At 53.9% G+C, this 12,410-nt stretch overlaps 1 protein-coding gene across 2 annotated transcripts; it reads left to right on the plus strand.

The window, feature by feature from the left end:
- The first annotated feature begins 477 nt into the window (after positions 1-477).
- Positions 478-12,303, plus strand: CPN1 (carboxypeptidase N subunit 1). 2 transcript variants are annotated; one of them, XM_055798636.1, is made up of 9 exons: positions 480-898; positions 3,898-4,094; positions 4,770-4,925; positions 5,412-5,594; positions 7,182-7,293; positions 7,997-8,136; positions 8,437-8,536; positions 10,067-10,185; positions 12,036-12,303. In XM_055798636.1, exons 1-9 carry the CDS (start codon positions 676-678, stop codon positions 12,165-12,167), a joined length of 1,362 nt encoding a protein of 453 aa, XP_055654611.1. In that variant the 5' UTR covers positions 480-675; the 3' UTR covers positions 12,168-12,303. The 2 variants fall into 2 exon arrangements, with proteins under 2 accessions (XP_055654622.1, XP_055654611.1); XM_055798647.1 differs by lacking the exon at positions 8,437-8,536 and having other exon boundaries at positions 478-898; positions 12,036-12,171.
- The last annotated feature ends 107 nt before the right edge of the window (positions 12,304-12,410 follow it).

The following is a 12,410-nucleotide window of genomic DNA, read 5'->3' on the forward strand; positions in this document are numbered from 1 at the left end:
CGCGACGCGCTGACCCGGCGGGGCGGCCGGTGCGGTGCCTCTGGCTCTCCCGGGAGCGGCGGGGCGGCCGGTGCGGTGCCTCTGCCGGCGGCCCCCGGAGCCCCTGGCGGCGCCTCCGTCTGCTTCCCCAGGAGACGGGGCAGGGGAGCAGGCGCGGCTCGGGGCTGGCGGCCGGGACCCGGGGAGGAGCGGCGGGAGCTGCCGGCGGCGGGAGCCATGCGGGGCCGCCCCGGCGCCGTCCCCACGCACCCGGCTCTCGCCCCGCGGCCGGGCCCGGCGCCGGGCACCCCCCGCCCCCCTCCTCTCCCCCGCCCCGCCGCTCGCCGTGCGCTTGGCAGCCCCCACGCCCTCCGCAGCCAGTTTTCCAGCCCTGCGCTTCTTCTGCGGTGACAGCCAGTGGCCGCGGGGGCCTGTTTGCTGTCCGGTTAATAAGTGAGCCGGGGCGGGGGGAACTTCCCCGACGGCGGAGAGCGGGCCCGGCGGGCGGGCGGGCGGGGGGAGCATTCCTGCCCCGCGGGGCCCCGGCGCGCCCCGCTGCCGCTGCCCCCCGCCCGCAGGTGCAGGGGGCTGGCGCTCGGGAACTGGAAAGAGCTGGTTGGAGTTTGCACTTTAAGCTCCCGGCTGGGAGGGAGCCGGGGGCTGGGAGCGGGTCTGGGCGCCCGGCGCCGCGGGAGGATGGCTCGGTGGCTGCGGTCCCTGGCGGGAGCCCTGCTGCTGCTCGAGGGGGCAGCCGCCCTCAGCTTCCTCCACCATCGCTACGAGGAGATGGTGCAGGCCCTGTTCCGTGTGCAGAGCCAGTGCCCCTACATCACCCGCATCTACAGCATCGGCCGCAGCGTCGAGGGCCGACACCTCTACGTGCTGGAGTTCAGCGACTACCCGGGCATCCACGAGCCCCGTGAGTAGGGGGGGATGGGGACGGCGGTTCGGAGAGGCCAGGCTTCGTGGCCATGCTCCGTGCCACGCGGCACCGTGGGGGCACGGGGCCGGGGGTATCTCCCTTTCCAAGCAGGAGCCCCAGCGATGCTGGGGTGTCAGGGGATGCCAGCTCCAGCAGGGGCCGCGGCGGCCAGCCTTGGGACGCTCAGGCAAAACCCACATGCATGCACCACGCTTGCCTGAGCTGCGGCGTGGCCCAGGCGCGTACTTTGGACAGAGCTCTGATTTTTCAGTGCAAGCTAACATGAGCACCCAGGCACGTCCATCCCAGCACCCCACCTGCCCTGCCACCCTCTCCCTCCCAAAACAGCGTTGTGCAGGTGGGGAGAGGCAGCACCCACCCTCCATCCTTTGCTGCTGGATAGTGGCAGGAGGGAAGAGTTTGGCCCTTCCTCCCCCAGACCCCAAAGCTGGGGGGGCAGTGAGCGAGGGACCCCAGCAGAGCGGGTGCTGGGCTGCTGCAGCCCCGCCATCCCTGCCAGCTGTGCAGCTCCTGTGACAGGCGGTCTCAGAGGTCTTTACCTGCTGCCACGTGGCCCTGTGGAGCCTTGGCAGCAATGGCCCCTTGAGCTGCTGCCCGTGCAGCACGGAGACACCGCCGCCAAGCCAGACCTTGCTGGCAGCCAAGTGCCCCTGGGGGAGCGGGGACCAGCTGGCTCTCCAGGCTGTGGGCTCCCTTGCTTCCCCGCCTTGTGCCCCTGGGCTGCAGGTGAGGACAGGGCTCTGCCTGCTTTTTGCAGTGTCTTTTGCCTTTTCAATCCTGAGCAGTGTGGTTAAATGTAGGGTCTGACAAGTCCAAGCAGCCTAGTCCTGTGGAAAACTGCTGGCAGCACTGCAGGGGTGAGCAGGACCCATACCTGTGCCCCCCTCAGCAGAGTAACCCCCGCAAACCTCACAGCACCCCATGCCTGGCAGCAGCTTGCCCAAGTATGTGCTGCACTGGGGGCATGCTGCTCCCCTCCTGTGGCCCAGAGTATCACCTTCAGGGGTGCTGGGAGGCAGCACGGGTGGTTTCTCACCATGGCCACCTTCACACCAGCCCCGTTCAGTAGAGGGAAACCTGCACAGTGCTGAGGACACCTCAGGCACCTCCACAGCACATCAGGGGCTGATTCAAAGCAAGGAGTGAGCAACAGGCACTGGCAATGCACCACTGGATTTTAGACTTGCAGGACCACAGGAGAGCAGCTGGAAGGTGACCAAGATCTCCCCTGCCCCAGGCAGGCAGTGTGGACCTGTGGCCCTGCTTGTAGCATGGGCCACCCTCAGGCTGGCTCTTTCAGCTTGTAGCTCAAGGACTTTGGGAAACTGGGTTCCCTCGAAGGCCACGGAAAAGGAAGCCTAGAGTCAGTGAGCTTACATGCAGTAATTAGGGCTTATGTGTCCACGTGGATAATGTTTAGGGGTCTGCATATCAAAAAAGGCTGACGAGTCCTACTGCAGACTCAAACAAAGCAGAAAAGGAGAATCCCTGCTGAGACATTATTTTTTAAAAATAAATGCTGCACATATCCCCAGGACATTTTTATAGTTTTTATAACTGGATTACCTAATTAAATCAGTTCTCATGTCCCTGAAAATCTAACCATGTCAAAACACGTTGCCCACCTGTGGTGTCCAGTGCTGAGGCATAGCGATCAAAAGATACAGAAAAGCAAAATCTTTTGCCAAATTTAGATTTTTTTTTTAGAATCTATTTTCAGCACGTCTGACCGCAGTGTCTCCTTCCCACACAGTGAAGGTGCAGGGAATTTTGGACATGGGGCTGCAATGCGTTTTACCCCAGGGGTCCTGAGGCTGAGGGCAGCACGCTGCCACTGCGAGGCTGATCGCTGCTAGGGGCCAGAAAACTCACAGTGCAATGGGAGTCTCAAACTCTGGCAAGGCAACATTTGTAATGACAACCTATTTTTTTCCTGACCCTTTCATGTGAAAGTCAGGCTCCCTTTTTAACTGAATTCCCCTGGTGTCTCTCGTCCTGACCTGTGCTGACTCCAGCCTGCAATGGGACATTTTATTTTCCCACAAGTAACTGCTTTAAAAGACCCTCTGGGAAAGTGTAACCTGGCTTTCATGTGTGCTGCCTCTCTTTCAGCAAAGCAGCGAGTCCTGCTCTGGGCACTGTCTGTGGTCTCTAAGTCTGTTTTTCAAGACCTTATTTTTACCAAAGTCAGTGGCAAGAGATCTTTTGGCTCATATTGGAGCTGCCTGAGGGACAGTTTGATCCATATTCAACTCAGTTGCTGAGGGTTTGTCCAGGCTCTTGTCCCTGTCCCTTGAAGGTGAGGAAGCCCCTAAACCTTTTCCTTGGAGGCAGGTAAAGGGGAGGGAGAGAGGAAACCACTGCTGCCTCCCACCAGCACAGGAGTCAGGGGCTGACAGCAGCAGTCAAGGCAACCGTGTCCTGCCAGTGGAAGAGCACAGGTCGCCCCAAGCCAGGGGTTGGTTTTTTTCCTGCAGAGTAATGAAAAGCTCCTTAAAGCATGCAGAGCCAGGAATGTGCCATGCTGGTGAGAGGCACTGAAAGCAAACTGTGAAGGGCAGAGGTGGGAGAAACGGCCTGTCCCCTCCACTGCCACCCATTGCAGAGCTGGGAGGCCCCGTCACCCTGGGGCTCGGGGCAGCAGCAATCCTGCCTGCGCTCCCTGCTCCCTCTGTGCTGCCTCTCCCAGCCCAAGACCAAACACCTGCAGATACATCCTCTTGTGCGCTCCGAAGGTGAGCAGCATCCCAGTGGAGAGCCTGAGCTGCTCTCAGGGATGCTGTGACAAAACAAAGGGGAGCGATATGAGAACCATGCTACCCTCCATTGTTGAGGTTTGCATTTTTCAAGGGAAAGGGCCATTTCACACCATTTATCAGGAGTCTCTTGGGTTTGCCCAGGCTCCCTGCAGTAGGAATTGGTTCTTCCCCCCATTCCAGCCCTGGCTGATGGTATCACTCTCTTGTTCTCTCCAGTGGAGCCAGAGTTCAAGTATGTTGGGAACATGCATGGGAACGAGGTGCTGGGCCGTGAGCTGCTGCTGCAGCTCTCTGAGTTCCTGTGTGAGGAGTACCGCCGGGGCAACGAGCGGATCACCCACCTCATCCACGACACACGCATCCACATCATGCCCTCCATGAACCCCGACGGGTACGAAGTGGCTGCCAAGCAGGTACCAGGCAGCGATTGCCTCCTCCAGTTGGGTAGAGGCAGAAAGCCCTTCAGATCCCTGCAGGATCCCCTTCATTGTGGCTATGGGGAGGGGACATCCTTCCTTTCCATGCCCTGCCAAATTCGCCCCACTCAACTGGTGTTGCTGCTTCTCACCTCCATGCCAAGGGCTTGCGTCGTGTGTCCTGCCACAGGCAGCCCTGGCAGGTGATGGAGGAAGCTTCCTACATCTGTCTTACTTTCCCCGGGAGTTATTTGTCACAGGAGGGTCACTGCAAATCCCCTGCCCCAGGCTGGGGAGGTGGCAGCTGAATGCCCCTGTCGTGAGCAGGCAGCGGCATGAGGGCTGGGAGGGAAGCCCTCTAGTTCTCCCCCAGAACTTCACCAGTTCCTTTATACTGCTAGAACTCAGACAAATATTTTATTCATGGCTCTTTCAGTTGAGGCAAATTGTTTATTTGGTTTGTGCTTTGCTCTGTCACCCTGGAAAATGAAGATACTGTTACTGACCTTCCCTGTCAGTGCAATATTCTTTATTCTTCTGCCAGCAATAACATGCATGTTGTGACTCAAAGGCACTGAAGTGCCGTTACGATGGCCGGTCCCTGCCGCCCTGACACTCAGCCTGCCTGCGCCCACCCTGTACTCACCCCCGTGATGCACCTTTGCCCTGCAGGGCCCAGACAGCAATGGGTACTTGACGGGGAGGAACAACGCCAATGGAGTGGACTTGAACCGCAACTTCCCTGACCTCAACACATTCATGTACTACAGTGGGGAAATCAGCGGGCCAAATCACCACATCCCGCTGCCCGACAACTGGAAAAGCCAGGTACCAGTCTGGGATGCTGTGAGAGCTACAGCATCCTCTTAGAGTGGCTAAGCGTGCAAGCTAATATGCTCTCCTTTGGCTTGCTGTGCTTGTCTCCTTCTCTATGCCTTCTGCCTGCAGAGAAACAATGTAATCCTGTCCCATATCACAGCTTCCACCTCTGCCAGGAGGAGAGGCTGGCACCACAGCCAGCTTGGGGAGAAATTTGCAATGCACAGGGCAGAGGAGGTGGCACATGCTGGCTAACACCTGTGCCTCAGTTTTTGGGGCTGTGCCGGGAGAGCTGTAGCAGGGCATGCACGGGGGGAGCCTGCTCTGAGTGTCAGTGCAGGCAGCGGAGAATGGAGGAGGCTGCAAGGGCTGAAGCAGGCATATTGCAGGGCAGGATCTGACATGACTGATTATGCTGCAATCCAGCGTGGAGCAGCAGCTAGGCCAGAGCTGGCTGAGCTCTTCTCCCTGTCCCCATCCTTCTTCTCCTCACAGGTGGAGCCAGAGACGTTGGCTGTGATCCAGTGGATCAGCAGCTACAACTTTGTGCTCTCAGCCAATCTCCATGGTGGAGCAGTGGTGGCAAATTACCCCTACGATAAGTCTCAGGACCAGCGGTTCAGGAGCCACCGGCGCACAGTCAACACACCTACCCCTGATGACAAGTTGTTCCAGAAGGTGAGCACAGCCCCAGCAGGCGAGGGCATTCCTGCAGCCTCGGCAGGGTGCAGCATGTGAGAGCTGGCACAGAAGTCTCTGGTCACTGCCTCATGCAGGAGCTGAGCCAAGAAACATGTTGGACATAACATTGGCAGACTATGGCATTTCTGCCAGCCAACGGCTCATGAGCCAGGTTCGGGCAGTCCCACCATGATCTAGTCCCACCACATGGACAGGCCAGTCTTAACTCTCAGGAGCCCCTTCCTCATCCATACCGTGCTTGGGTTCTCCATAACCCCAGTACCACCAGTGTCTTCAGTACCATCCTGCTCTTCCAGAGCTGGAGCCTGCCCCCAGCTTTGCTGCACCATTGTAACGTGTGTGTGGGTTTTTTCCTAGAGGTGTGGCAGGGTCTGGATGGGGGTCTATTGAGAGCAGGATAAAGGAGGTGGGTGCCCAGCAGGGACCTGAAGAATAAGAAATACAACAAAAAGAGCACCAGGAGCATAGGCAGACATCAGGGAATGTGTAGGTCTATGCTGCTGATCCTGCTAGCACTAGCTGAAACCTGTGGTTTTTCTCCATTGTTAAAATGTCCCAGAAAACAGTGCCTTCAGTCACTGCTTCCATTAGGAAATACCCAGCACAAGAAAAAGCAAGTCTGCATTAGAACAGTTAATGAGAAAAATAAGTCTGAGCTGGAGTTCAACCTTCTCTGGAAGCAGAGGCTGTGCAGGGGCTTGCCAGGACCTGCTGGGATTAGGGCCGTGCTCGGACCCAGATGTAGAGAGGCTGCAGTCTGGGGCGTAGGCTAATGATACCCACATAGCCTCAGAAGTCAGAAATGTAGTGAAGTAACTGTTTTCCTGCTGACAGAACAAGATTACACCAGCATCTGAACCATAATACAAGGGTATAGAGTTTGCATTTTCTCTAAACTTAGAGTTTGCAAAACTCTAAGAGAGACCAGAGTTTGCATTTTCTAATGCAAACTCTGGTCTCTCTTAAACTGTGTCTTATGCAAAGGACAGGCTTTCAGTGCAGTGGCCCAATTTTAGCCCTGCCTTCATGTCTAAAAATAAGCAGTAATTTTAATAAGGGCAATAAACAAGTGGTTGCTAGAACCAGTAAGTTGCCCAAACTCTTTCCTAATCCAAATTCCCATGATATATATGGCACTTGCATCAGGGCTTGTACTGGTTATTTTTCCTCACATATCTTCTTCCCCGCTTAGTGCCATTTGTTGTGTGGGGTCCAGCTCCAATGGGGCTGGGTGCCCCTGTGTGTGCCCAGTGCCCTCCACTCCTCCTCATCTCATCAGGAGCAGGGCAGAAGCCACCTGTGCCATCAGCAAGCCTCCAGCTTGCCAGATTTCTCCTCTTCCTTCTCCACCTTCTTTTGCATATGTTTTGTAGAGGTCCTGACCACCTCGTATTATGGTATAGTGTTTCGTGGCAGTAAAATGCAGGAGCTGTCTCCTGTCTGACTTCACTCCCACACTCCCCAGCAAAGCCTGTGTGGGAAGGAGGATGTTTTGCCCAGAGCTGGGCAAGCTCCCTAGCTATGTGGGGCTGGAGTGGTGACGACCAGCTGCTCTCTCTCTAGCTGGCCAAGACCTACTCGTATGCCCACGGCTGGATGCACCGTGGCTGGAACTGCGGGGACTACTTTGCTGATGGCATCACGAATGGGGCATCCTGGTACTCACTCAGCAAAGGTAAGGGCTGGGCACCACCCACAGCAAGGTGCTGAGCTGAAGAGAGGTGAAGGGATAGGTGAGAAACCTCAGGATGGGTTGGAGAGCTGTGGTGATAGCACCATGCCCATTACTAGGCATCATTCTGAGGTCTACATCTCAGACCAGGAAGTGGCTTGGGAAGACTGGAAGTGGCTTGGGAAAGAGCCACAGAAATAGCCAAGATCTGTAGAGACCTGCTGTCTGCTGCTGGACAAAGGAAGCATTAATCTGTTAGCATATTTGAAAATGCTGTGGTGTAACTCCATGAAGACCCAAAACTGTGACCAAAGGGAAGACATTTCTTGTAGCTGCTGGCTCCTGAAAACTCTGATTAAGAAAGGTACAACGAGGAAACTGAAAATCAGCAGTTTAGGGTAGAAAAAAAAATTGAAGAGGAACTGGAAAGAGATACATAGCCCCTGTGGTACCCAACCTCCCTGAGCTTCTTGAAGGCAGAGTGGAGGGTGATCCAGCTGAAGGAGAGAGTTGGGCAGCCAAAAGGGGAGAGGGCTGCGTAGAGAAGGCTCTAGTCACACTGTCATGGAGGGAGGAGGATGCACCTGCAGAGCAAAGAGGAAAAGCAGTTCAGTTCTGGCTGAAGATAGGGGCCAGGATGCCTGGACATGGGACTGGGGAGGGAAGGGAGCCTTGCATCCCCCTGGATGCTGTTTTTCTCTTCCAGGCATGCAGGACTTCAATTACCTCTATACCAACTGCTTTGAAATCACCCTGGAACTGAGCTGCAATAAATTCCCCCCTGAGGAGGACCTGGAGCGGCAGTGGATGGCCAACCGAGAGGCCCTTGTTGCTTTCATTGAAGAGGTAGGGGGGAAGTTCTGAGACCTACACCCTTCTGCAAGCCCCCATAGGCCCTGATAGTAGGGGACCAGGAGGCACTAGAGGTGGAAGGGAGGTGGTCATGGAGCTCGCTGGGTGCTCTAGTTGGTAGTCTTTGGGGATACTGTTGTGTCCTAGACTGGCTGTGCCAGGGAGAAAGAGGAGAGCCAAGGGCTTGGGGAAAGGTGGGGTTGTCACCAGGGCTCTGCCCTCTTCCAGTGCTCGGCAATATCCTCTTGAGCAAAGGAAGGTCCTTGACCCAGCAGTCTGTCTCCCTCCCTGCAGGTTCACCAGGGCATCAAAGGTCTGGTGTCAGATGAGAACAACAACGGCATTGCAGGAGCAGTGATTTCTGTCCAGGGAATCAGCCATGACATCACCTCTGGTGGGTTGGCAGTCCCCTTGCATGCTGTCCCTTTTGGATACAGCCTCTCGGAGGCTATCTGGATATGTGGGAGGAGGTTAGCAGGCAAGGCTGTAGTATGTGTGGCCAGCATGGTTTGCTTCCCAAAAACACTAGCTGTGAGAAATGTTCCCTGTGCAGCCTGGACCAGGGAGGTCTGAGGAAAGTTTAGGAAAGAAAGAGGTGAGAACTGGATTGCAACCTTATTTTAAAGGACTTCAGAAAGTCAGCTACTATTACCTGAAAGAGAGAGAAAATGCATTTGTATATAACCAAAGAGAAGACTGAGGGAATAATCTACTCAAGTATCATATCTACGCAGAGCTGAAATAGCTGATAGCAAAGAACACAATGGCAGAACAAGATGAAAGACTGAAAGTTCAAGCCAGATAAATTTAGACTGTGAATGAAGTGCCACTTTAGTTTATCCAAGTTGTGGTGGTTTCTCATTTGCTCAACAATTTTAACCTCCTTTTCATAAACATCCTTCTCCAACTGGACCAGACGTTACAGACTGGCTGCAGAAAATAGCTGATATTCCAGCTCTTCAGAGGTCAGACTGTGAAATCATCAACACTCCTTCTGGCCATAGGTCTGTGACTCAGTAACACTCTAATACTTGGCACTTACTATGCCAGCCTGCATAGGAAAGGGGAGTGTGCAAAAGATCACAGAATCCCAGAGGCGCTGGCTGCAAAGTGCTCTCTGGGGTCTCCTGTCCAGCTTCCTGCTTGGAGTGGGATTGTCCACAACATTGCCTCCCTGGGACTGAACAGAGGGAGAAAATTACTCCCTTTGACCTGCCAGACACCCTCCCCCTTTTCCCTTGGAAGCCCCTGGCTCATGTGTGTCCAGTTAGCCCCACCTGAGCCAAAATAACACAGGCTGCCTGTAATGATTACTCAAATTTGCAATACCCATCCAGTTCCATAGATGGGAATATACTCAAATCGTCAAAGTAATCAGCAATGTGCTGCTGCCTCCCTGTCCCCTGTCCCTAACCACAGCAGTACACAGGCCATCAAAGTGCTCCTGGGGCTTCCTTATGCAGGGAGAATCAGGGAGCAGCTGAACTGATGAGCATTTAAAACCCTACTGATAACCCAAACCTGGCAAAATTGTGTATGACAGGAATTAGAGACTGCATTGTGCATAAGGAGTCAGACTGGAGCTGTGATTGCCCTTGGGTCTGCTGCTGCCTGGCTGGCAAGTGCTCAGATTTGCAGCCTCCCTGCACAGGCACAGCCAGTGCTGCTGTACCATCCCCTTTCATTCGGCATTTACATACCGACTGACCGCTCCTCCATGGCACTTAATGAGACATCACTTGCAGTCTACCAATCTGAATCCAGCCTTGCAGTGTCCAGCAGATTTGGAAGGAAGGCCAAAAAATGCCTGGGTTTTGAAGGCCACACATCCTCAAGGAAGTATACTCAGCAAGACTTACTGGAATATCTTTTGTTGTGCTCCCTGTGCATCCTGAGTGCTTTCTCTTCCCACCTTGTGTTCCAGGTGATACAGGGGATTATTTCCGGCTGCTGCTGCCTGGCACTTACACTGTCACTGCCTCTGCAGAGGGGTACCAGCCACAGACAGTGACCACAACAGTTGGCCCAGCTGCACCTTCACTGGTGAGTCAGGCTGCATAGTCATGAGGGCGTCTCAAAATGTCTTCACCAAGGGAGAAAGAAATGCAGTGGGGGATGCCTAGTGAGTAGCAGAGAAAGGAGATGGGATGTAGAGTATTGCCAGTGGCTACAGGCTGTCTGCTTTGGCTGACACGGGGCTCCCTGCAGCTCACAGAGAGGGACAGGGTGAAGGAAATGCCATGTGCCTCTTGTTTCCTTACTGAGGGCTCACAGCTGCACTGGGCTGCCATGCCAGCTCCTGTGTCCCTCTGTCTTTTGGCCATGGGGAAAGCCCCCAGCCAACTGGGGCTGCTCCTCTTTAGCTCTCCCTCCAACCTCCACACTCTCCAGGACATGATGATGTGGAGACAGCATCTGTTCCCTGAGGTCCCGTTATCCTCCTGGTTCTGTAGGTTTCAGTACTCTGCTATCATCTGCATCCTGCCTGGGACCAAACATGTATCATGTAGCAAGAGACTGAAGTCTGCCTTTCATTCCGCTAAGAGCACCCAAGACAGATGAGAACTGGGTGCCAACAAGGAACGGACAAAGCACTTTTGGGAGATGAAGTGTTCTTGACCCCTACAGTGCCTTTCTGAAGGCAGGCTGGACAACTAGAAATTGGTTATAAAAAAAACGCGCGGTGATTCCTGCCCCTGCTGTTGCCTTGTGGACATGGTGGCACCACAGCCTCCTCTAAGGACCAGCAAGAACCCCCTGGCTGCGGCATCTTGGCACATCATTTGCTTCACTGCATGCACACTGGTCAGGCTTTGCTGTAAATACACTGCGGTGATTCTCCCACCCTCCGTCTCTTCATCCCACCCTACCCAGCCTCTGAAGTTCTTCCAGAGCTGCCCTTTTCTCAGGATTATAAACCTTCTAATTTTCGTCCTAAATTTATTTATGGTCAGTTTATCCTTATTTGTTCTTATGCCAGTGTTTTGCTTTAAATAGCTGCTCTTCTTCTCTGGTATTTATTCCCTGATGTATTTATAGAGCTGTGAAGCCCAGTCCTAGCCTTTTGTTTTGCTAGGTTAAGCACCCAGCTCTTTGGCTTTCCTTTTAGAAATAGATTTTCCTTTTACCCTGTTGCTGTAGAGGACTCATTTGTTCCCTGATGGTCTGATTTTTGAGGATCTCACCTCACAGCAGCCTTTTTGTGACCATTTCCCTCTGCCTCTGCAGCAGCTCCTATACCCACCATTCAGCCCATCCCTCCGCCAGGAAGCCCACATAGCCCCATTCCAGTTTCACCTTTCTGTATGCCCATTTATCTGATGCTGTGTCCTGCATGTTCCTTCTCCCCTTCTCCCTCTCGCACCTGTTTGCATGGCTATAGTGGATGGAAGTTTCTTTCCTGGAATTTTTTTTCCTGCATCTACTGGAAGCACTGGTTGCCGAAAGACTGACTAAACAGATTTCAGCTAACGAGATACAGTTGAAAAAGGACTGTCTGTCCTAAACCATCCTGTGTATTAAATATTCACAGAGATGCAAAGCAATGCTATTTCTCTACTCTCTGGTGAGAAAAGATGAAGAAAGAGCATAGACCAGTCCCTTGCCTTTCACAGCACATCTTCCAAACCATCCTAGGACATCACATTGCCACGGGAGCAACTCTGCATAAGAAATGTAGCTGATTGTTGGCACAACATTTTCCACAGGAAAAAAAGTTTCCAGCTTATTTAAAAAGTAAGTTCCCATTGTATCGTAACACTGGCTGAGGCCCCTTATTGCTTGTCTTGACCCAAGAGTCAGCTTTGAAGGCTAGCAGTGGAGGCAGGTCCTGTAGACCCCTGAGCCAGCAGAGCACACACACTGTTATACAGTTATTTTTGTTCTTTCTCCAGGTGCATTTCCAGCTCAAACAAGACGTGGTGAGGAAGCCCCTGGAGCGTAAAACCTCAGGCACACGCACAAACAACAAAGCCCTTCAGAAGAAGGTAGTGCCAAGAGCTACCCGCCGGGGGACCCAAAGATGAGGACAGCTCACTTGGCTGAGAGCTGGGGGAAGCCATTTATACGAGGCTTGGCTGATGACTCCAGCCAGTGAACTTTCCAACAGTCCAGCATGAAACTAGCCCAAATTATTATGATATTAAACGAGGAAGTATTTAATCCCTGAGCAAATCGTGAAGTCATTCTCAACAAAATGTGCCTGGGCTACCATTCCCCAGGCAGTGTGTCTGTAGCTGCTGAGCTCTTCTTCTGCACTCGCTCCATCT

Source organism: Falco peregrinus, chromosome 1, assembly GCF_023634155.1.
Source record: "Falco peregrinus isolate bFalPer1 chromosome 1, bFalPer1.pri, whole genome shotgun sequence".
NCBI lineage: Eukaryota > Metazoa > Chordata > Aves > Falconiformes > Falconidae > Falco > Falco peregrinus.

Coding starts and splice junctions, on each gene's coding strand:
- CPN1 (XM_055798636.1), top strand. CDS start 676: ATGGCTCGGTGGCTGCGGTCCCTGGCGGGAGCCCTGCTGCTGCTCGAG. Junction 7,294..7,996: donor CTGGTACTCACTCAGCAAAG/GTAAGGGCTGGG, acceptor TTTCTCTTCCAG/GCATGCAGGACTTCAATTAC. Junction 10,186..12,035: donor GCCCAGCTGCACCTTCACTG/GTGAGTCAGGCT, acceptor TTCTTTCTCCAG/GTGCATTTCCAGCTCAAACA.